Here is a 26,336-nt window from a genome sequence, read left to right on the forward strand (position 1 = left end):
AGGAGCCCCTTCTACAATTTCATTAAATGTTCAGAAACTCTATTATCGACGTGAGGTCATGGCCGTTTGCCAATGATATGTCACAGCTCCGCGTATAATCTTTGTTATTGATGAAAAACTGTAGAGCAAATCGTTAGATATCAATGTCGCTAAACCTGAATAGTCCAGGTTTTATGTCAAGCATACGTTTTAATAGCAATCTGTTTCATCGTTGCTAACTTTGTATAATGATGCAAGCTCACAACTAGTAAGTAAAGGGGAAACAAGTAAAAAAGTTAGACTGTTACTTTTATTGAAAAAGCTGGAGGAAAACGGGAGATTTTGTGTAAAAGGGAGACTGACTTAAAAAACTGGGGGGTCCCGGCCAAACCGGGAGACTTGGCAAGTATGGTGACACACTTCTACATAAAATTATGTGCACAATATCAATGGGATGAGACATGAGCAATCTAAGCATCTATCTGAACTCCAAGCTACTGCACTTGAGCCTTGATGTTCAACTTCGGTGAAAGTTGGTTGTCACCACTAAATTGCTCATAAGATTGTTGTTCAAAAGACTGAGTACAGAGAACTCCAACATCTAGTACTACTATCTATTCTCAAACTTAAAGAGCCCTTGAGGATAAGGGAATATGTTGGTTAGTTTTAATCTCTCCTAAGATGTTAGTAGTTACTAATATGTTCGTAAAGGCGACTCCTGAGGTTGATATCCGTTGACACTATCAGAGTGATTGAACTGCTACTGCACAAAATATAGTATTTTCTACTAAAATGAAAAGCTGATATGATATGATACTGCTATATAAAACTAGTTCATCAATGAGTTAGGGTCATAACCTGTCACCCAAGTTTGTTAGCCACAGGCTTGACAATATTGTAGCAAAACCTTAGCAGATGACAGGCGTAGGCTATTACCTGTATTATGTACAGCCAATAATATGTTTATGGAAGATGAATTGTAATAATAATTGCAATATCAAAACAGATTCCTCAAATACTGCATCTTGTAGAGTTGCCCATGAAAATTAGCTATTCTCAGAAGAATTGAAAACCCATAAATGTATGCTATGCTTTTATTGGTAAGAATTTTAAACAAACATTTCAGATACATAGTTTAACACAAAGACAAATCAAATATAATTAAAAAGCATAGCCGCTCTTTTCGGTCAGTATTTCGTGGAAATCGTATATTAATTTCATGTACCAAGCTGTTTCATGCATTTTTTGTAAGTAAAAAAAATGTTCATGCACTATAATATTATAACTCTGCTAAAATATTTGACAACAGAAATAGAGTATCCATTGCATCTGACGCCAGAAGGTTTTGTCGAAATAATCGGTCAAGCACCTTTTAGCCAGTCAGCAGCCATGTTCCTATTGGTTCAACCACACCAAACCAAAGCTCGTCATCTATCAGACAGCTTATTCCTATCAAGCGCAATATATTTTTTCCAAATTGTTGAAGTTTTCGATAGCGCATTAAAATATATACCGAGATGTACAGTCACATGTTTTACAATGAAATGGTTCTCCAAATTATGAAGTGATGAGAGGAGCTACTACAGCAAATCTTGGATCGGAATGGTTTCTCTTCGGTATGAAGCTTTATATGGCTTGTTAGTTGACTGCGCTGAGTGAACTTATTACTGCTCATCTTACACTGATATGACTTTTCTCAAGTGTGAGTCCTCATGTAGTCTTTTAGATCCCCATGATGAGAAAATTTACAGATGCACATCTTGCACTGAAATGGTACTTCTCGGGTGTGAGTGCTTCCTGTAACGTGCCAATCGACGATGTTGAGCACATGATCTATTGCAACTCTTGTAGTACTAGGAAGGCTTCTTTTCAGTATGAGTATTTGTGTGCTTTAAAAGAGTACTGCGTTGACTAAAGCTCTTGTTGCACACCTCACATTGAAATGGTTTCTCTCCGGTGTGAGTCCTTATATGAACTGTTAAATCCGCACGGCGGACAAACCTGCTACTGCAAATCTCACATTGAAAAGGCTTCTCCCCAGTGTGAGTCTTCAGGTGGACTGTTAGATCACTCTTGCAAGCAAACCCGCTACTACAAATCTCACATTGATAGAGTTTCTCTAGTGTGAGTCCTTATGTGTCTTGTTAGACTGTTGCGGTGAGCAAACCTGCTACTGCAAATCTCACATTGAAAAGGCTTCTCTCCAGTGTGAGTTCTCATGTGACTTGTTAGATAACTGCGATGCACAAAGCACTTGTTGCACAGCTCACAATGGAATGGTTTTTCTCCAGTATGCCTCTTTATGTGATTTTTTAAATATCTTCGAAGAGAAAACCTACTACTGCACACCTCACATTGAAATGGCTTCTCTCCAGCATGAGTCCTCACATGACTTGTTAGAGCATCGCGGTCGGCAAACCTGCAACCGCACATCTCACATCGGAATGGCTTCGCTCCAGTGTGAGTCTTCATGTGAATTTTGAGACTGCTGCCTCGAGGAAAGCTCTTGCTGCATATCATACATTGAAATTTCCTCTCTCCAGTGTGAGTCTTCATGTGACTTGTTAGATAACTCCGCTGACCAAAGCTCTTGCTGCACATCTCACATTGAAATGGCTTCACTCCAGTATGGATCAGCAAGTGGCTTCTGAGATTGCTTCGATGAGGAAAGCTCTTGTTGCATATCATACATTGGAATGGCTTCTCTCCAGTATGAGTCCTCATGTGACGTATTATAGAACTGCGGTGAGCAAACCTTTTACTGCACATCTCACATTGAATTGGCTTCTCTCCAGTGTGAGTCCTCACGTGAGTTGTTAGCTCACCGCGGCGAGCAAACCTTCTACTGCATATTTCACATTGAAATGGCTTCTCTCCAGTGTGAGTCCTCATGTGACTTGTTAGATCACAGCGGCGAGCAAACCTGCTACTGCACAACTCACAATGGAATGGTTTTTCTCCAGTATGAGTCCTCTCGTGTCTTGTTAGATGACTGCGGTCAGCAAACCTTCTACTGCACAATTCACATGGGAATGGCTTCTCTCCTGTATGAGTTCTCATGTGAGCTGTTAGAGCACAGCGGACAGTAAACCTACTACTGCACATATCACACTGAAAAGGCTTCTCCCCAGTGTGAGTCCTCATGTGATTTGTTAGATCACTGCGGCGAGCAAACCTGCTACTGCAAATCTCACATTGAATCGGTTTCTCGCCACTGTGAGCCCTCATGTGAATTGTTAGATGACTGCGATGAGTAAACCTACTATTACACATTTTACACTGAAATGATGTTTTTTTGGTAGGAACTTTGCTCTTTGTCGTTGCAGTGCTCTTACATCTTGTTCCTGCCTGTGGAACATTTTGGTATCTTTGAAAGAATTTTGGTCCATAATCATCACCTACAACACAAAAAACACTCATAGTACCATGCAAAATATCTTTTGAAGGCTACAAGAAAATTATGACTTCCAGCTTAAAGCAGCAGGTTGAGGAAAATGGTACAATTTATTTTGCACTTCGGGCCAAGAAAGTAAAAATCTGGATACTACAAAACATTTTAACATTTCTGTGGCACACTGGCTTTGTAGAACCACACACACGTATTGTCATGTTACAATAGTGTCGTATATTCACGCGTCAAAATAGACATCATCTGATGTCTATTTTGAGTAAGTTGAGTGAGTAAACCTAAGTAAAGTTAAAGCACATAAATTAAATAATTTTTTTATTATATAGTTCAATACATCAGAGTCTTGGCTTTCGAATGAGCCTATATTCAATACACAAAGAACAATAGAACTATGAAAAACAGGGTGTCAAAAGTATGTCCTGCAAAAAAAACACTTGGTTCAGGTTCTCAAAATGTGATGTCACAATTATTATTTAGCCTCAGGTAGCCGATCCCTTTCGCTCCCTTTGAGGCTGCGCTTTTCTGTGACAATCAGTGCTGTTAAACCCAGAGAGCGCTAATAATTAACTAGGATTCTAGATAATCAACAATGCCCGAGATCGTGCTAACGCCGACCAATACAAACACATGTTCTGGGTTAATTAATTATGCTTCAATAAACTTACTGTCGTTGATAAGGAAATTAAATCACATCGATTAATTTGTGACCTGTGGTTGCGTGTTTTAAGACTATATGTCAATCACACTTTCGCGAGATCACGTAATGCTTGAAATTAATTAGTCTCAGTCGCGACCCTCAACATCACAATAAAATGAGAGGGTTAGTGCATAATATCATCGGGAAAACATAGTATGATGCTTGGAATCTGAGTTATTTATAGAAATAATATGTACATAAAGAACTAACGACACTGATCCCTTTTTCATCTTCATTGGTTTTCTGGAGTTGTCCTATCTTCGCCTGACACTAGTGTCATTATCGTAGTTGATAAATATAAGCGATAAAATAGGCGGTAAGAGCACACAACACCGCATATGAAAATTGTGACGTCACAATTTCCGAGCCTATGCCAGTAATCATTTCTGCGGTAGAGCTCTGGGGAAATCCTATAAACACCAACCAATGTCTGTCTGACCATGGCAAACAATAGCTCATTCGAAAGCCAAGACTCTGATGTATTGAAATATACAATAAAATTTTTTTGTAATTGATGTGCTTTAAGTAAACATAGAAAGTTTATAGGTACATATTCAGTGAATCCTAACATAGAGATGAAAAGAATAGCACTATATAAAATAGGTCATCTATGCTGGAAAACTGGACAAGCTAAGTAAATCTACAGTCCTCTTATAAATCATACTAAAAAGGACATCTACGAGAAAGACAAGCCAGTAATGAGCTAGAAAATAATACAATAGAGTGTAAATCAGAGCTTAGAGCTCTCCAATAGTTTTTCTGTGAAAATGATGATTAGCAAAGGTTTTCAGATGACCGAAACAAGGCAAGGGTCACTATTAAGATGGTGGGATAGCAACAACGAATATAACCACTCAATGTCCTCAAAACAGGTTTAGGATAAAGAAATTCATTGCTATTTTGTGATGGAGACAGCTGGAGTCTTGACCTCTAGAGCTTGCCTAAGCTCAAGAAAAAAAGCAGTTGAAGCCAAGACTGGCCAGACTAAGCAAGAATGTCTGGAGTAGTGCTGGGACGATATTACGATATTTCGGTATATCGTCGATATCACTTTCTGATACCGACCGTACCGAGTGCTTTCTGCCCATATCGAAATATCGGATACCGTCGATATTGGACGATATCGACGATAATATAGATCCATCGGTTTTTGACGTCATCGCATTGTTTGCAAACGCGCTCCTCCACGAAAAAGCCGCCATCTTTGTAGAAAACTATCGTCATTCTCTTGATTAATAGTATGTTAGTTAGTAATGTTTAATTTTGCTGATAACAAAATAACAAAAAGCCTCTATTTTCAGGCATATTATTAAATAAAATGAAACCTGTGAAAGTATCCTGAATGCAAGATAGTAGTGAACAATTCATGTTTAGTTTGAGATTATTGGTGTAAAAATTAAAATAAAATTTACATGAGATGATGACTTTAAATAAGTAGGCCTAATGCAGGATAACTTTTACAAAAATAAATTGATTGATATTATATACAAAAGTTCAGGTTTGAAGAATAGGTCTTCTATGAGTATTGATTGTGTCAAGATTAATTGTTATTAATAATTTGATGACTATAATATGGCCTGTATCATCTGACTGTGTAAGTATCGTTGATGTTTACATGAATAATAGTATTTTGGATGTTGTTTTGATACTACAATAAAAAATTTGCAAACAAAAGCATAACAAACATAATTAATTGCAGAAGCTTCGTGTTTTTAACGATAGAAGTTCTCCATAAAGATGGCGGACAACGATAGAAAGACGTCACGAAAAACGAAGGATATTCTACTCTACCTATTTGATACCCGATTCTTCAGAGAATTATAGCGGTATATAGATTCATTAGGGAGTTGTTCTTTCATGGCAGTTTTTCTGGCAAGTAAGACAACTCCGAATAACATAACCGATATTTCGATATATCGGTTGACTACGCCATCATATCGTACCGAAACGGATTTTTGATATTGTCCCAGCACTAGTCTGGAGTGGACTTGAACAGCAGCTAGAGACCAAGCCCACGATCAACCAGTAGACTGCCCTAAAACAGCAAAACCACCTCGGCTGTCCCCACCAATGGAACAGACAGAAACACCAGAAGCTTGCGCTGCGCAAACAGGCTTAAAAGTGTCTAAGATGAACCTTACTGCAGCTTGGGCCAAAGATGGTACCAGGGTGATAAAGGCAATCTCTGAATAAGCCTTATTCAACTAGCTATTTCCTTCTATGGAAACTATAAGGGCAATCCGTCTAGTTTCTGATCAACACTGGATGCATCACAAACTTGCTGAGTAAGCAAGTGCTTGAGAGTCTTCATCAAAGCGCACCAGACCTGTGCAAAGTAAATGACAGCTCCGGTTTAATGGCTGACTAGACACCGTCGCAATCTTACGGAGTAGGCGGTTACTGATACGACTTTGTGATGACCACGTCAGCAAACATGCAATTTATGTGCTTCCATTCCTAGCAGCTCACCAATATGCTATGGAGTTACAGTAGCCCGTGATTTCTGTTGAGGGACGCCTGGTAACATGTACACATAGACACGGGCGGCTGTTGCTGAATAAGGTACAGATAATGAGAGACACGGCGATACTAGAAGTACACAAGCACTGGAGGTAGGGTACCAAGCCAGCTGGAAGACCTGCTCCCAGCAGTGAGGACTATTTGTAAGGAGTTAAGACAATCTAAACAATTGGCTAGGCTGTTGACACACTCCCAGGCCCATTGACCATGGGAGGAGTAATTGGGCCAGATCTTCGAGTAGACCATCCTATCCCACTAAAGGAAGTGACTTAACCTATATGTCACTCCCACCCGAGGAGGGATCGAAGAAGGAGGCTGAAAAATAATTTCAGGCGTAAGATCTCCTCAGCAAAGGACTCATTGAGTCTGCCAGACGTGTGTGGAGTTCCCCTGTGGAGGTAATCCGAAAAGAAGGAAAATAGCAATTCTGTATTGACTACTCCTGGCTAAATGTGGTCAGAGCAGCACGCCTACCATAGATAGACAAGTCTTGAAGCCCTCGCTGGCAGTAGGTTTTGAAGTATCCTGGATCCCGCAAGTCTCTTTAGATGTGAATGCACAGGAGAAGTCCCAGTTTAAACATCACTCTCTGACAATCACTCCATCTTGAGGAAGGTCTTACCATTCGGGCTCATTTCTGCACCAGCCACTTTTCAAAGGCAGATGGAGCAGGTTCTACAGAGACGTCATTGACAATTGCTGCTGCTCTACTTAAAAAACATAGTTCATTGCATTAAATTTCAACACAAGCCTGCACTGGGTGAAGGGTGTTTCAGTGACTGAACGAAGCAGGACTCAAGATTAAACCGGCAAAATGCAAACTTTCCAGTCCTCAAAGCGCAACCCGGCCATATGATAAATGAAAAAAAGGTGGCGACTGACCATGAGAGGCAGCCATCCAAAATGGTCTCCGGAAGCTGCAAAGCTTTCTTGGTACGGTAGAATACTACCGTCAGTACACTATGAGCTTTGTTTTTATGACCCAAACCTTGACTAGGCTGCCAGAGTAAAGAGAGAAGTGGACATGGAAGAAAAAAAAGCAACCTGCATTTGATGATCTGAAGGAACGCATCAACTCGGCACCTGTTCTGAAAACCGTGATCGGAGTTGGGCGTATATCTTAGATATGTATGCGAGTCTGTGTGCGTAGTTGCAGTACCGTCTCAAGTCAAAACCCAAACAAAAAGGGTAATTGCTTCCTTAGGGAAGACTCTGGCATCTGCCAAGAGGAACTACTGTCACGTGAAGGAGTTTCTAACCATGATCAAGGCCATGAAGCATGTTCGACTGTGTCTATATGGTAAACAAATCCTGTTCCAAATTAACCACTCCATACTACACTGGCTAGGCACAAGAAAAGAGACATCCAACAATGTAGCACAGTAGTTGGAAATTCAGGAGTTCAAACATTCACTGAAACATCGGCCAGGTTACACTACAATACCGCCAGTGGGCTGACCAGGCAGACCTGTGAAGACTGCCAGCAGTGTAAGTTCATCAAACTGAGAGATTGTAGAATCGTCTGAAGAGAACTCACCATAGATGACCAGCCATTGTCATATAGACTCAAGAAAAGCCCAACAGCTGTGTCAAGGGTCATTAGGACAACATTTAAGTTCGGTAGACCAGCAGGTCAACATTTAGGATAGCCAGGGAGATTAAGTCAAGGCCAGACAAGGCTACCTAGGGAGCTTGCAACACACTCAGGGAGAAACGCGAAGACAAAGGAGGAACTAGAGCTGTGTGGTTAGGAACTCATACATTTAGTCAAAATCACGCAATTTTTCAGGCTAACTACAGACGGAGTGTTAAAAGCCAAGCGTTCACCGCTGACCAGCCACGATGGCGTGCGATATGCCTGCCGTCTGTCAGAGAGACAATCGGTTGGTGAAGGCACATCTTGGCACACTGGGTAGGCAAGATGACCGGTCACCTCTGTCGGGCCTGGCGTTGGCCAGACCTGACAGCAACTGTGAGGAGACTGATCGATAGTTGCGAAGTGTGCCTAGTTGCAAAACATGGTAGAACAATAACACCTGAAAGAAAGCAGAGACTGTACAATAGACGCCACTGACAAACGGCAGAAATAGATCGTGGAGGCACCACCAACAACTCCAAAGGGTAACAAATGGTATGGGGTGTGTTGCTTCCCTAGCTAATGAGAGTGTACCGGGCTACACCACACTGAGCCATAATGTAGCTGGCAAACATGCTAATGCTCGGACAAGAACTGTGCTTGCAGACCAGTTGGATTACCAGCACCAACCCACAGAGTTCCAGCCGACACACGAGTGGAGCTACTCAGGAGGTTGAAAGACATGGAAAAGACATAGAAAGACAAGGAAAGTTATCAAAACAAAACGCGAACCAGCTAAAATCATACCATGCTTGCAGCAAGGAACTGGATTGGGTCCCAGCAACTCTAATACCAAGGAGGGGGCCAAACATAAAGGGCACTATGCACACCAACTAAAATAAGATATTTTATGAAGACACACGCTCTGAGCCAATGTTACACATTCATTATACAATTATTATACTAATGCTATTTTTACCTTCATCCCTGGGTATGTTGACTGAACAGCTCTTTCGTTCTAGATTAAGTTCAATGTCTGCAATATAAACAATGCGCATAAATGTATAGAATAATCTTAAACAAAAACCTTAATAAACTTGCAAAAAGTTTTGTTACTACAAAATCTGTGTACTTTTCATGCAGTCAAATGTTACAATTTTCTAAAAACTTGTACTTAGAGCTCATGAATCTGTGCTCAGACAACGAAATCCTTAAACTCTTCAACTTCAGAAACCTTTCATTGTGCTTATTCTTAACCATGTAACTTAGTACAGTTGACCCCCGTTTTCAGATTTCACTTCCCCAGAGTTTCAATAGTTCAGACAATGGTAACTATCATATTCATTTAAAGATGTGATTGCATCGCAAAAGTCGATTAAATGATATGGAGACAAAAAAAGGCGAAAACAGCAGCTACAACTTGATGTCATTTTTGTCTTTGTAGACTAACCCTGATATAAGCGTATAAATGAGATCATTTTTTAAAACGCTCAGACTCGAGTTGGTGCTTTATTTGTGGCGTGTATAGTGGTACATGTGAAAAGAGTTCACAAGCGATAAATATAAGAGTTCTTCTTTAGACAATCACTGACATGAAATTTTTATATAGGTGATAATAAATGGTATCGCTCATAAAACAAGTTCTCTGTGATCTTGAAGTTTGTGGTTTAACTCGATTACTAGATCGCCAATCGACGTCGATATTTACTTACTTAATTGACATCGTTAATTTATTGAATTACTGCATCGACATGTTTTATTGACGAACAAAAGAATTGTAACAACGCTTCGGTTCCTGCGAAGGTGACTCAGAGTTTTCTGAGCATCAGAGTATTAAAGTTTGGGGCAAACAGGTTCTGGTTAGAGTTGCCAGGCGTCAGCGGCGGTTAGGCTATGCTGCAGAGGAAGATCAGAGAATGGAGGTAAATTTATCTTCAGCTTTGAGTCTTGTGTATATATATATATACTGTTGTGTTTACATTCAGATTATATTTCCCAGTTTGAGACTATAATGTAACTTCCTGTGCACACGTGCATGCTACGAATACACAGTGAGTTCTTGGTACAAAATTGATTTTGTAGCAATTGTTGATTGATTTGTAGCAAAAGTTGATTACTAAATTGACAGCTTCTTAATTAATCTATAGCATCTAGCAATATAATGGTTAAGATCGATGAACAAGTGTTAAATATACTAAAGTTATAATTTTAGTACTGATGAAGACTTTTACCAACTTATTTATGATACTCTTTTCGAGATTGCACATGCTAAATTACCAATTAATACGGTGCTTCAACAAGTTAGGCATGAGATTTTTTCGCCTCACTATGAATCACTCTGTTCCTTTGTCCCCGCCATACTTGGGCAAATTTGTTTTCCATCATACTGTATGAACAAAAGACTCCCAAAATGAAATATTAGCAATTGGTGTACTGACTGCATCTTAAATGCAAATATGCTATTCACCTAAATCCCTCCTACAGTGCTTGAAACCGTCACTTATCACTTGTAGAAAGTGAAGAAAATCGATTGATCAATGCCAATCTTCAACTCCCAGAAACAGCTTCCAATTGCTGGCTTGGCGAACATATGCTTTTGTTAAGCATTTATTCATTTTTTTAAATTACACTCGCAATCACTCTAATTCGCAATTTAAATGCTCTAAGTAGATACGCCTTAGAAAGACATCTATGAATGACATATATTCATCAGATTTGTTTTCTTTTTAAAAGATGTTTATGTGGTTCACTGGGTGAGCAGTCTTGTCAGTCTAGAAACTGCCATAAATGGGAAAAGAGACATGAATATGTACTGCACAAACCGTGATAAGTTTTGTTTGAACAATGATATACAGCCCCCCAAGGATAGCCGCCGCGGCTATCATATGGGCGGGGTTTAATGATGGAGCTATGTTAGGATTGTGCTAGCTTGGGTTTCGGAGCAAACACAACTCTCGCGGGGCGGTAGCGTTGCCTTGTTAAGTTTTGGAAAACACGACTCGCTGTTATCGTTTCATTAGCTCACTCAGTCAGTAGACCCTGCGGTTCACAATAGCAAACCTTGAATTTCTCCAATGTAAGGGTGATACTTAACCAAAATAATGGAACCATGCAAAATAAAACATTTTAAATTACCTAATTTTAGTAATTTTAAATGTGGTAAGTGTTGTAGTATATGCTTAAAGTTGAATATAACTTACCCGAAATTACCTGAACAACGGCCTTTTTTTCCTAGTTATTGATTAATATGTTGCTACCCCTAATATAAAATGACAGTCTTTCATCGTTGTCACATTGTTTTACCTGGCCAATAAGATGGGATAGCAGGCAAAGCTGTGCAGTGTAGTTTTCATACTCAAAATCTAAATACAAAACCGAATTTGGGCTATTTTACGATTGTGACTATTAATATCACGATTGCTTGCGAATGGCAACTGACTAACCATAATAGTGACAATATTGGGATACTATATTTATTTGACAACCAAATGAATTCAACGAATAAGTAAAATAACCACTATAGTTCATAATATTTGTAAATTTAAGGGGCTTTATTCAGCATACTTGTTTGTTCGGGTGCCATGTTCGGGTTCATCCCAACAGAGCTCCATCATTAAACCTCGCCCATATGAGAGCCGTCGGCTATCCTTGGGGGCTGTATATCGTTAGTTTGAATTTGCTGCAGTAGATTAATTTGTCCTATTATATGAGCTAAAACTCTGTGAGTTTCCACAACTTGGATGGATGTTTTTAATAAATTTTTTATACCAAAATGAATATTTTTTGGCTTGTAAAAATTTTATAAAATAATATTATCGAAAATGCAAAAAACTATTTGCAGGACATATCGAATGCATCATAGTCCCGTCGACACCTGTGCGAAAATCTTGTCTGATAGATTGATTTATGAAGCGTAATCCGAGCTGTATTGACGAACCAACGAACCAAATAATAAGAGCTAACAAAAATTTATGCTCTATAATAAGTGAAACGAGGTGAGTCCACAAACCGCCAACCAGGTGCAAGAATGGCTTTATTAACCCTTTGCCAGAATCGGTACGCTGATTGATTTAAAAGAAATTGACTTACTTTGTTCACAATTTTAGTCAACTCAAAACTATTTGTTTAGTACTTGAATCAACCACCGTACTTTTCGGATTATTAGCCGCTAATTTTTTCTGATGATTTGAGCCATGCGGCTTATATAAGGGTGCGGCTATTCTGTGGCTTTTTCTTTCACCGCTAGGGCACATTAACCACAATCTCCGGTTACTGCGCCTCTAGCGGTGAAAGAAAATACGAAACAATGCCTAACGGTACTGTTCCGTTAGACACTACATTAAAAAGCGTTAGTTAATATGAAACGGTGCCGTTAGGTACTGTTTCGTTTTAAACAGCAAAAGTTGCTGCCGCATTAAAAAACACCGTCCCGAGTTTTGCAGCCTATACAAAGGTGCAACCTATGTATTGTTTTATTATCATTTTTTTTAAATAAAGCAGATGTGGCTTATATAGGGGTGCGGTTAATAGTCCGAAAAGTACGGTAATCAAATGTGACAAGTTTTTCTACAAATTGAAACTAATAATGATTAGATATAAGTTGACTTTTTAGGGATGCAGTTGGTTTCGCCATATATTCGAACATATTCTTTTTAAAGATGCGGCTTGCTTATTTCATTTAGTAACTAGGTTCCGGTATGGGTAGCAACTGAGAACTTCACTGACACAAAGGCCGCGATGAAATAAGTTAACTCGACGACCTAATTACCATAGACTGGCAGAACCGTAGTCAGTATTCAAATGTTTACACAGCATTTAGAGGAAACTAATATGAAAAATTTTAATTTTCCTTCTTTGAGGCATTTGAGACATTTATAATAATGTTTCTGTAGCTAAATTTAAAGTTTTATCCTATCAGTCATGAGCAAATACCAAATAAAGTATATGGCAATAGAGCCACGTAGGACTAGACTTTTATCGCAATAGCCGATGTGAATACGAAAGATATAGACAACCTGTTTCACTATATATGTCATTTTGGACAAGTCTGGGCAAATCTTTTTTCTGAGTGTTTTTAAAAAAATTTTAAAATTTAATTTTCAAATATCTTCACAATGAAATGGCCTAAAGCAACAAACATCATATCAGCTGATCAAAAAAAATCAATACGTTCTGTTAAAATCAACTAAAATTTGACGTAATCACATCTTTAACTAAGAGGAACCTGACATCGGAGCAAACGAACAGCAATTATCACTATTATTCGATACATCTTAAACTAACCAGCTGGGTAGGGATTATCAGCATCACCATCAGATCCTGGTTCTGTTTTCACTTCTGTAACTCCTACAATAAAGATGGGTTTATCTAGGGAAAATGATAATACAAAGCTTTTTAAACATATGTTATAAGTCGTCACGCTAGCATAAAAAAGCTTCAAACATAATTAGCCATAAGCGAAATGCCACACATAGTCAATGATAAGTCTGGTCTTGCCTGATGAAAAAAGAAAGGTGTTGTATGTTGGACTTTGTGGGGTTCAGACAACATGGACACCTGAGGTTATGACAGTTGCGGCCATATACCTATTAACTATACTAGGCTGGGCAATCTAATGCATCACAGCTCAGCATTCTGTTCCACTCAAATAGTCATATTCTTTGCAACGCCATTGCTTTGTTCACTTTACCTAATCCTGGCAACAATACTAAGTAGGAAGCCATTAAGAGGGGAGCAAACCACTGGAAAGGATTCAAAGGTAAACTTTGTTCCAATTGTTTTCAAGTGTGGTTGTTAGAATTATCTAAATACATGTAAATAGAGCAAGGAATTTAGTGGATTGTTTCGAGATATAGGCCTACATACAAAAAACCATTTTTCCAAAATGTATTTTTAAAGTTCACTGCTGGCACTACAATTTGAAAAATGGTTTGGCACAAAGAGGTGCCAATTGCATAGTAGACGAATTGTTGCCCACTCCATGAAGTTTTTTATTGCCATGGCAGGTGGACATCGGGTAGTAAATGAGAATAGTGATGGCTGTTCTATATTAAGAGTGTAGCTAAACCCACCCAAAAAGATTTTTACTTTATGATGGTCTCATAAGAGTGTAATCATTTAGTGATTATTTTGCAGAGCAAAGGGAGGTAGAAATTTTTGCTGCGCATTTGGGTGTTCTAATACTTTAGCAAAGAACAGTAATCTCAGTTTTCACATTTTTCCATCAGAAAAAAACTCCTAGAAAGACGTAGCAAGTAGATATACGCCGTGAAACGTAATGACTAGATGCCTTCCAAACACTCTGTTCTGCAGTGATCATTTCACAATAAACCCCTATCGCAGACCTGCTGGTATGAAGATGGCTGCCATACTAAAGCAAACTGCTGTGCCAATTATGTTTGATTCTCTGCCAAAATACTTACAACCAACTCAACCAAAGCATAGACAACTGCTATGCCGACCAACACCATCTACATCATCTACACAGAACCGAGGTGAGCCAGACATGGAGCCTTCACTTTGCTCTGAAAAGCCAACAACCGCCAAGCAATTTGAAAGGGTCACTCCCGACGCTTTACATGAGTGCCCACGAGGTAGGCCAAAGATCGCACCAGAGTTACGTATACCGAATCTTTTACAGAAGGTCAACACGCTTAACTACAAGCTTCACAGGCTTCAAAACACCACATGTATTCAGAAGAATTTGCTTGCATTAATGCGAAAAAAAATCCAAAACGTTGAGCTTGACTCAATAGATGGTTGCCTGCAAGAGCCAGTAGAGAATGAAGCTGAAAACAAAAATGGTCTAGTCAAAGAACCGAATACTTTGCTATCACTATGTACTACTATTCTCCAAAAGCATACTTATCTTAGAACGTTGTTTAAACTGCAGAACGAACCAACTCTAAGACGCTGGCTCGATTCTGTAGAATGTGATCCTGGCTTTCTAACAGACGTCATTGAAATTATCAGTAGAAAGACATGTGCAGTCAATGTATAGTCTGGTGATGAATAGTATGGCAATCCGAAAGTAGCTTCATCAGGAGTAGTCAGCCGAACCTGTGCAGGGCCATGTTACCATAGGGGATAAAACTAAGTTAGTCAGCGAGTCACCGGTATTTTTTCTCGTTCCAGTGATGGGCCGTGTATGACATCCAATCGTCTACTGCTATGTAAACAAGGTTGACAGCAATTAACTGTCTCAACTGATACAGCGGTGCCTACGCCTTACTACCGAACATAGAACCATGATTATAAACAGTGTTTGAAATGGGGGGTACGCAGGGGTACGGCGTACCCCTAAGAATAATTAGTGGGGGTACTCCCTAGGACGCGTACCCTCTCATATAAGGTTGCTCATTTCTTATTAAATGCGGTAAAACCGGAATGAAGTGAAATATTCACACAACGTTTTTTTCCTTTTCTTTCCGAACTTATATTAGCTCAAGTTCACTACACAAAAAACAGTGCGCGTTTTCGGAACGAGAGAATCACACTACTGATCTTTAATTTCTTCAGTCAGTTTTTGCTATTATAGCGGATCAACTAGATTGTTTTGTTAAAAACCTGAGAACCGATCAGTTTTCAATCAACCGACACAATCGACGGGACCCTGTGTCGGCCACCCTGTGGAACCCTCGAATAGCTCAAGATTAATCATTGCTTGGATTCTTCTCTTGTGTTTTGGATGGTAGTTTTGAATAAATTCTTGCTTATTATACTAGTTTCTTCGTTTCTTTCAATTCATAATGAAACAGCATGGGCCAATAGATAACTTCTTTAAAGGTGAGTAAGAATTAGTGACTGTCATGAATTTAGAGTCTGTATTTTAAAAAATAGTGAGTGACTGAGCTTATCATATAATAATATTCATGGTGGCTTGGAGATGGGACTGTCTTGTGTCTGGGGTCTGTGTGGACTGTCCATAGGGCTTTTTGACTCACATCACAACCTGGAGTCTCCATAGTCATAGAGCACACAGGTTGTGCAGCTAAGCCCACTTTTAATTTCTTACTGAATAAACACAGAGTTTTAAGTTATGGAAAACCGCATAATTTAGGGGCATTCAAGCTAAAAAAAATTTCCGGGGGAGTAACCCCGGACCCCCCTTTACTGAGAGGGTGCAGCGCCTGTCTCAGACTCACCCTGTAAGCGGCGAGCAGGGCCGTTGGCCCTGGACACTACCCTCCTGGCATGACAGAGAGTACCCCGAAGAATCTCTTTCCACTTCAGACACTGATTATAAACATAACTTGCGATGGTGCACAAGCAAACATCACCACTTTGAAAAAACTAGGTGCACAAATCCCAGAAAAGCCATACTTTCCACACCCAATGGTGGACCACAAAGTGTATGTTACATTGGACCCGGTACACATGCTAAAGTTAGCGAAGAATGCCTGAGCACTTTGCAGAGATTTAAATCCTCCGAAGGCGATGTAAACTATACCTACATTAAAAACTTCCATAAACTCCCGGAAGATATCAGGCTAAGACTTGCTAACAAGCTGCATGAATGCCACATGAACTGGAAAAAATATGACAATGAAAGTCAAGCTCGCCGATGAGATGCTTTCTATAACACCCAAGACCCAACATTTACATATAGGCCTATTCATGGCAGACTGTGATCAGTGCACCATTTGTTAGAGGTGGAACCAGACAGGTTTTTTAAGTTCGAGACGAGACTCGAGACAGTGTCTTGTAAAAATTCGAGACACGAGACAGTAAAATAATGAGCATTTGGTCATGATTTCACTACACAAGTACTAGCGTACTTAGTATATATAAAATTGATAAACCTCTTTTTAAATTGAATTTTCACCTGGTGTAAACAATTTAAATACAACATTTTAATAGTGATATACATGTAGTTTTTGTAAACAAAAGTGACACAAACAGCTCTAAAATACCGAAGTTATATATTTCTAAGAATTTTGAGCTTGATTGATAATAATTATTATAAACATATTGCTTTTTACATGCATATTTTTTACCATCTATTGAATAGGTCTTACTTTTTAATGTAATGTGTAATGAAACCGATAGCCGTCGCTCTACAAAGAAATACTGCAACTAAAAGAACACACGATAACACTTTCATTCTTATCGTTTCAACAATGTTAAGTTTTGTTTGTGTATTAACTGTAGTATGTGAATTATATTTAAATTGTACTCATGAAATTATATGAATTACTGTACACATGTACATGTATATTCTTATATTGAACTAACAATAACGTCATTATTAACCGAACACGGACTATGGTCGACACAGCCTTTTGTTCGTTTCTCCGTGTCCGGGCAAGTTTTACCGGCAATTGGTAGTATGTAAAAGAGGCCCGAATTTTATGAAGGGCAGTTGGTGTTCAGACACGATACGATAAAATACAGACATTTTACCTCCAATAGTCTTATTTATTAAACTGGATTATTCGGAGGGTAATTGGATACACCCGGTATCTGTTTTAAGGACACAGAACCGAACTACAATATATTAACAGGGCCGTTGTCCAGACTACATGATTAGACTCGGTGGCCAACATAATCAATAGCAACAGGTAGTAACGGACCGGGTATAACTTTAAGGGCAGTTGCCTGCAATCCATTACAATATATGGAGTTGTTGCTACCGCAAGAAGTCATGTTTTAACAACCGTGCGCAGGCGCTTTAGTTCTATTTCCTGTCTCGAGTTTGGCAGAGTAAGTCGAGACGAGACCGATACGAGACAGGTCGATACTCGAGACGTCTCGTGTCTCGTTCCACCTCTACCATTTGCCAGAGTGTATGCATTTGAAATCCGTTTGTACACCTAGCTACCTGACATGTTACTCCATCATATAGGACAACATAGATAATTTTGTAACATTTTAGAATGGATCAATATACATGTTTACTCGCACTTTACGTTCACACATTTTCATGGTAGAAAATTCATTGTGTATACGCTTTATATCTAAAATTTGAAACAAATGTCTTGTGTACTTTAGTAGTTATACCAAAGTACATATAGCAACAAAATGTTACTTTATTCTTTCAATGTAAACAATGATGGCTCACTTGGCTGACTAGGTGAAAGTAAACAAAGCGACGACGTTGTTCATGATATAAAGAGTGTATACGCTTTATATCTAAAATTTGAAACAAATGTCTTGTGTACTTTAGGAGTTATATCAAAGTACATATAGCAACAAAATGTCTCTTTATTCGTTCAATGTAAACAATGATGGCTCACTTGCCTGACTAGGTGAGAGTAAACAAAGCGACGACGTTGTTCACTGTGTCACAAAGAATGTAGCTATTTATGTAGGTCACCATGGTTTTGCATTGCCCAGTCTAGTATAGTTAATAGGTCTATGGTTGCAGTTTGTCATGACAGTCACAATGAGCGAATAAAGCCAGGGGATGATGTAGTATTACACAGTATAAAAGTGAATAGAAGAGAAGACAGTTTTTTGCTACGATACAAGTGAGTACATATCTACATACAACACATTGAACACAACAATTTGACCTGTTATAACAAGAATTAAACAAACACCATATTGACCTTCATCATTATGTGTGTTTACCAAAAGGCACTTTGTTTCTGGATTAGGTTCAGTATTTACATTATAGACAACATAAATACATTGAATAATCTTTTTATACAGAAATCCTAAAATAAAAATTTTAGATGCTATATAAATCTTATAGAAATTATCTGACCAAAAACACAGAATGCCTCTTGCAGTCAGAAGTAATTATTTTCTGAAAAACACTGGCGCTTTCTGAGCTCTTTTAAATCTGTCTTTAGTCAAAAAAATTCTCAAACTTAATAACTTCAAAATTCTTTCATAGGTTGTAACTTACTACACTCAACACCCACTTCTTCAAACTTCACTTTCCCATACATTCAATTGTCCAGACAATGGTAATTATCATATCAATTTAACCTGGAGAATCCTGATATCAGAGCAAATGAACAGCAGTTATTGCTATTATTTGATTAGTCCTTTACTAACCAGTAGGGTATATATTATCAGAACCACCATCAAATCCTGGATCTGTTATCACTTCTGTAATTCCTACAATAAACATGAGAGCTCATCTAAAGGGAATGACAATAACAAGCTTTTCAACTATTTATTTATCAATGTTTATCTATGGAGAATGGTAATGACAGATGTAATACATTGTCATGGTTACTAGGAAACATCCTTCCAACGTAATTACCTTGATCATTGTCTGCGTTGACGGATGAATCGCTGACTGATAAATCGCCGGGTTCTACTTTGACTTCAATATCTACAATATAATGATATAGTATAAACACAGGCGTAATTAAACTATTACAACCTTAAAACTCGACAAGGAGCCACACCACTTGGAGTAAATAAGGCAAATATACGTTTCGCAAATAAACATGAGATAAATATGCGGCAAATACTGTCAAGTGTGCGCATACAAATGAGCCGGAGTAGATGAGACTTCAGGTGATCCGGCTTACTGGGCTCATCCAGGTTGTTTTAATATATTCTTTTGTATTCTCCCAAGGAACAGCCGCTAAACTGAAGCCAAAAGGTATGAAATCTGTTGCCTACCATTTGTGTTACCTTCCATGTGTAGCTGAGAAGGGCATACCAAGATACGTCCTTCTCGGCTGGGGGATGCGAGAAGAGCTTTCTAGCTTTCCCAATAGCACAGTAAAAATTGTTGCATAGGCATCCCAAAAGAGAATATTTATCTAAGAGTAGATGAGTGAATGCACTCTGAACAGGGAAACCAAGTCTACTGATGAATATCTTACAACCTGTGTCATTTGGAAACACTTGTAAAATGCAAAAATATGTCAAAATTAACTTAAACCATAACTGCCACCTACATCTTTCATCATTTATTTTAGGTAAACCAGACACGCAGAGTCGGATTTTGTACTTGAAATAAAGATTGATCCACTAACTTTTTAAAGTCATGAAGGCTTTTTTACAGCGTTTCAATATCGATCTCACAAATGACACAACAAGCTCTGCCCGTAAACATGTGACGCATTCTAGCTTTTTTAGTCCGATCTATAATTATAGACATGGGTGTCTTAAAATCCATTATTGTCTAAATTCAGCCTTCAAAATAATCTCAGTCCTTTATGAACAGTAAATAAGCTGTTTAACATTGCTCGTAGCTTGTTACAGGATCTTTAATAGGCTGAACGTCGAGAAAAATGTGCTCAAAAAAGTGCGATTTTATCACAAGCTAGCGTTGTTATCGCGCTTTTTACCGCACATTTTTCTCGGCGTTAAGTGTATTAAAGATCCTGTAACAAGCTACGAGCAATGTTAAATAGCTTATCTACCTTTCACAAAAGACTGAGATTATTTTGAAGGCTGAATTTAGATAATAATGGGTTTTAAGACACCTATCTCTATTATTCTAAATCGGGCTAAACATCCCTAACTTCCGTTCCTACAAAGCTAGCATACATTGGATATTTATGGGCGGAGCTTGTTGTGCCGATTGTGTTGTTCTCGAGACCGATATTGAAACACTGTGAAAAGTATTCAAGATTTTGAAAGTTAGTGGAACAATCCTTATTTTGAGTACAAAGTCGCAATTAGCGTGTCTGATTTACCTAGAAAAAATGATACAAGCTGTACGTGGCAGTTATGGTTTAAGAGAAATGTGATGATAAAAAAAGAAGTATTTATTGACTCCATAAGTGTTTAACATTTTTAGATTGCCATCATAAAGCTTAAATCAAGCTAACTTTGCGCTATCTATTCTAATATAGCTAAATATTCTAATACAAGTTAGGCTTTTGTTTAGCTATTTATTAAATAGCCATAGCCCAGGCTTATATAAACTAGGTCTGGAAGGCAGCAGTGCAATACATACTATGAGAGTGAATAAACCACATCTTGTGTTATTATTCATACAGGTAACTATTATTACTGTTATACTTTCCTTGTTGTCTCTACATGTTAATGCAATACATACCCTAGGACACTTATATTCCGTTAGTATTTAGTGTCGTGAGTAGCATACAGAGTAAAATTTCACTGCACCTTAATTTCGCAGCTCTGATGAGTGCGAAAATATAGTGATGTGAAAATGAATGCAGTGGAACAAAAATAATTAGATTCCTCAGGTTCAGTTCACCGCAGGCCTGTATTCACTGGTTGGAAGATGGGGCGGCTAATGTTAGGCGACTAGTTATGAACACCTGGGGGTGTTGAGGGGGCGGTGTGAGCCCCTAACAGGTTTTTCTTATGTAGGGCCTCAGCCGGGCCTCTGGTGTGTGAAGTTTTAAAAAAATTTTATCGGAAAGGATTAACATTTTTCTATTTTTTGAGATTTGTTTTGTTTTAGGTGATGTGACTGACGAGACGTTTTAAAATTAAAATAGGCAAAACTTGACCGCAGTTAAAACGCTTAGAAAAAGACATGTTTTCTTTTGAGCGTTTTAACAAAGATCAATTTTGCCGATTTTATTTTATGTTCATACGGAAGTTTCCACGCTTTCGATGGGACATGGCCAAGCGGATGTTTGGTAAAACTTGATATTTTGCAAACCTTTATAAAGGTCGTTAACAAGGATATTTTGCCACTGATGATGATAATAATGGCGCCTAAGAACTACTAAAAGTTGATGTTTGTCTCTATGGCTTCGAATAAAGTGATATTCTACAGTGATAAAAACCGTCTCCATAGCCGTTGGGCAAATAACTTTTCGAATAAATGATGTTGAGGTCGAGTTATCTGAAGCAACTCATCAACGCGTTGGAACGGACCAAACAAATCCGTTCAAGTTAACCTTGTGTTTGAGATGAAATCTATCAAATATATTTTATCTGAGGGCGAGTTATCCGAGTTTGACTGTACTTAGCCGCGGAAAGTTCCTAAAAAGTTAGGACGGCTCAGCCGGCCAACTGCCCCAGGGAACACGGGCCTGGTTCACCGATAAGACAAAATTTTCAATTTGGGACTAGTTTGTAATTGTGAACCGCAGGTAGAATGGTGTGGGCGAGGTCGATAATGCAATTTGATCGCTTACTGCCATTTGTTTCTTGGACTATCAATGAACAAAGCTATTTAATTTCGCGTTTTCGCTCGCTCGTTATGATAGTTTAATTTCGCACATGAAATTTTCGCGAGAGGATGACTCCGCGAAGACGCGAAAGTTAGATGAGGCGAATTGTATAAGTGTCCTAGGGTACTATGAGAGTGAATAAACCACATCTTGTGTTATTATTCATACAGGAACATCCTGTTGACAGACCTGTTATCACATCCATTATACTAATGCCATATTTACCTCCATCACTGTATATGTTGACTGAGTAACTCTCCAAGACTAGAGTAGGTTCACTGTCTACAATATAAACAACTTAGATACACACAGATACATTCAATAATATTATTTACTGTAAAACTTATATTTTCCCATTTATGAACCCATAATAGCAAGTGATCAGTAGAAAAATGTCTATGAAGTGGTGCTTATAATGACTCGACTATGAAATAATACAACAATTACATCATCCGTTGTTGCTATTCAAATCAAAAGTAATTTTCTAACTCTAAAGCTTTACGGTTTTTTGTTAAAACTTTTAAAACAGGACCAAAAAAATAATTAATACAGTGTAATATGATTTTGATCCGTTCAAAGGTTGGCATGGTATGGTGAAAAAATCGTATGCAGGGGTATAGAAACCATAGTAATTATACAATGCAAACATCCCATGGTAAAAATTATTAAATTTAATATAAGTGCTGTACATAGTAACATGATGTAACAAAATAGTATGTTAATCTTAGTAACTGTTGCTACCTACTGTAACTGTATTGTATTCAATGGTTGATCTGCAATAGATTGTAACCTTGTAATGTACCGCGTAAGTACCATAGGGAGTCCTTATTATAGAGGGAGATTATAATTAAATAATTTAAAAAATGCACAGATTTATAGCACATTATTTGATAGCACCATGGACGTTATATAAACTTGGTTTTCCATGCGTTCTATTGAAGATAATAAGCTAGTTTTAACTGCAACCTAGCAAACATATCAATGACTGAAATGAGACTTTTATGCAGCATTGTTAAATGTAGTTATAAAATAAAACATATGCCTTGAAATTAAGATCCAAATAAAAAAACTGAAAGCTCTAACAAATTGCAATACAAACTATAAGATCATCCAAGCTTCATTGATGGCAATAGACCTTGGATGATCTTGGGCTTCAAGGCTGCTGGAGCACAGCCCAGCTGCTTTGAACAAGCTAAGTATGGCTCAAACGCTTTTCATTTTGGATGGAGGATTGCACTTGCAACCTACTAGACCTTATCACTCATATGTTTGTGTCAAGGCGCTGGTTGGATCGGTGCTAATCTCGTTGTAATTAAACTACTATAAAGAATCAAGTAATTATCCTCTAGAGATACTTCAAATCTATTAGCCATAATAGCTACACAAGCTGAGCCAGCTCTAGCCATGGAGTCTTTAGCCATAATAGCTACACAGGCTGGGCCAGCTCTAGCCATGGAGTCTTTAGCCATAATAGCCACACAGGCTGGGCCAGCTCTAGCCATGGAGTCTTTAGCCATAATAGCTACACAGGCTGGGCCAGCTCTAGCCATGGAGTCTTTAGCCATAATAGCCACACAGGCTGGGCCAGCTCTAGCCATGGAGTCTTTAGCCATAATAGCCACACAGGCTGGGCCAGCTCTAGCCATGGAGTCTTTAGCCATAATAGCCACACAGGCTGGGCCAGCTCTAGCCATGGAGTCTTTAGCCACAATAGCCACACAAGCTGAGCCAGCTCTAGCCATGGAGTCTTTAGCCATAATAGCCACACAGGCTGGGCCAGCTCTAGCCATGGAGTCTTTAGCCACAATAGCCACACAGGCTGGGCCAGCTCTAGCCATGGAGTCTTTAGCCATAATAGCCACGCAGGCCGAGCCAGCTCTAGCCATGGAGTCTTTAGCCATAATAGCCACACAGGCTGAGCCAGCTCTAGCCATGGAGTCTTTAGCCATAATAGCCACACAGGCTGGGCCAGCTCTAGCCATGGAGTCTTTAGCCATAATAGCTACACAGGCTGAGCCAGCTCTAGCCATGGAGTCTTTAGCCATAATAGCTACACAGGCTGGGCCAGCTCTAGCCATGGAGTCTTTAGCCATAATAGCTACACAGGCTGAGCCAGCTCTAGCCATGGAGTCTTTAGCCATAATAGCCACACAGGCTGGGCCAGCTCTAGCCATGGAGTCTTTAGCCATAATAGCTACACAGGCTGAGCCAGCTCTAGCCATGGAGTCTTTAGCCATAATAGCCACACAGGCTGGGCCAGCTCTAGCCATGGAGTCTTTAGCCATAATAGCCACACAGGCTGGGCCAGCTCTAGCCATGGAGTCTTTAGCCATAATAGCCACGCAGGCTGAGCCAGCTCTAGCCATGGAGTCTTTAGCCATAATAGCTACACAGGCTGGGCCAGCTCTAGCCATGGAGTCTTTAGCCATAATAGCCACGCAGGCTGAGCCAGCTCTAGCCATGGAGTCTTTAGCCATAATAGCTACACAGGCTGGGCCAGCTCTAGCCATGGAGTCTTTAGCCATAATAGCTACACAGGCTGGGCCAGCTCTAGCCATGGAGTCTTTAGCCATAATAGCCACGCAGGCTGAGCCAGCTCTAGCCATGGAGTCTTTAGCCATAATAGCTACACAGGCTGGGCCAGCTCTAGCCATGGAGTCTTTAGCCATAATAGCCACACAGGCTGAGCCAGCTCTAGCCATGGAGTCTTTAGCCATAATAGCTACACAGGCTGGGCCAGCTCTAGCGATGGAGTCTTTAGCCATAATAGCTACACAGGCTGAGCCAGCTCTAGCCATGGAGTCTTTAGCCATAATAGCCACACAGGCTGGGCCAGCTCTAGCCATGGAGTCTTTAGCCATAATAGCCACACAGGCTGGGCCAGCTCTAGCCATGGAGTCTTTAGCCATAATAGCCACACAGGCTGGGCCAGCTCTAGCCATGGAGTCTTTAGCCATAATAGCCACACAGGCTGGGCCAGCTCTAGCCATGGAGTCTTTAGCCACAATAGCCACACAAGCTGAGCCAGCTCTAGCCATGGAGTCTTTAGCCACAATAGCCACACAGGCTGGGCCAGCTCTAGCCATGGAGTCTTTAGCCATAATAGCCACACAGGCTGGGCCAGCTCTAGCCATGGAGTCTTTAGCCATAATAGCCACACAGGCTGGGCCAGCTCTAGCCATGAAGTCTTTAGCCATAATAGCCACACAGGCTGAGCCAGCTCTAGCCATGGAGTCTTTAGCCATAATAGCCACACAAGCTGAGCCAGCTCTAGCCATGGAGTCTTTAGCCATAATAGCCACACAGGCTGGGCCAGCTCTAGCCATGGAGTCTTTAGCCATAATAGCCACACAGGCTGGGCCAGCTCTAGCCATGGAGTCTTTAGCCATAATAGCCACACAGGCTGGGCCAGCTCTAGCCATGGAGTCTTTAGCCATAATAGCCACACAAGCTGGGCCAGCTCTAGCCATGGAGTCTTTAGCCATAATAGCCACACAGGCTGGGCCAGCTCTAGCCATGGAGTCTTTAGCCATAATAGCTGGGCTGGTTTTAGCAGAGCTGGCTAATTTCTTCTCACGAGGCTGACTGCTGACTGTGCAAGCAAATAGTTAATGATCTCTTAGCAGACTGACTAATTGTCAGTGAGATTAGCTGGGGTTAATTGGCTGGCTCTCACCACACGATGCATGAGTAAAAGCTGATGCATGAGTAAAAGCCGTAAAGATAGATACTCTCTCTAAACTTGCTAGTTAAAGCATCATAATAGAACAATATGCAGTTATAATCAACAATAGCTAAAGCAAACATGGTTATAGCAAACATGGTACATGGGAATATAATGCATGTTTACAGGGAACATAGCTATTATAGTTAGCTATAGTAGCTATATACATAGCTATATAGTAGACATGGCTATAAAGGAAGTAATAATAGTGGGCAAGTTTATAGAGGACATGGCTTAAGAGGAAATAAAAATAGAGAGGATTAAGAAGTTACAGATGAAATACAGAAGTTAACAGGACTACAGAGTAGATTGATAAACAAAGAATATAAACTGTATATGGATACAGAAAACATGGAATGCAGAGA

General features: G+C 39.4%; 1 protein-coding gene across 1 annotated transcript in view; it reads right to left on the bottom strand.

Moving 5' to 3' along the window:
- Positions 1-1,922: 1,922 nt before the first annotated feature.
- The window catches only part of LOC137386779 (zinc finger protein ZFP2-like), a 37,078-nt gene continuing 12,664 nt past the window's right edge, over positions 1,923-26,336 (bottom strand). The window contains exons 3-8 of the mRNA XM_068072923.1: positions 22,473-22,529; positions 19,397-19,468; positions 19,186-19,248; positions 13,465-13,527; positions 9,161-9,217; positions 1,923-3,377 (exon numbers count right to left, since the gene is read on the bottom strand). Coding sequence (XP_067929024.1) covers positions 2,080-3,377; positions 9,161-9,217; positions 13,465-13,527; positions 19,186-19,248; positions 19,397-19,468; positions 22,473-22,529 — 1,610 coding nt within the window. The 3' untranslated portion in view covers positions 1,923-2,079. The remainder of the gene's footprint in view (positions 3,378-9,160; positions 9,218-13,464; positions 13,528-19,185; positions 19,249-19,396; positions 19,469-22,472; positions 22,530-26,336) is intronic.

This window comes from Watersipora subatra, chromosome 2 (assembly GCF_963576615.1).
Source record: "Watersipora subatra chromosome 2, tzWatSuba1.1, whole genome shotgun sequence".
In the NCBI taxonomy this organism is placed as follows: domain Eukaryota; kingdom Metazoa; phylum Bryozoa; class Gymnolaemata; order Cheilostomatida; family Watersiporidae; genus Watersipora; species Watersipora subatra.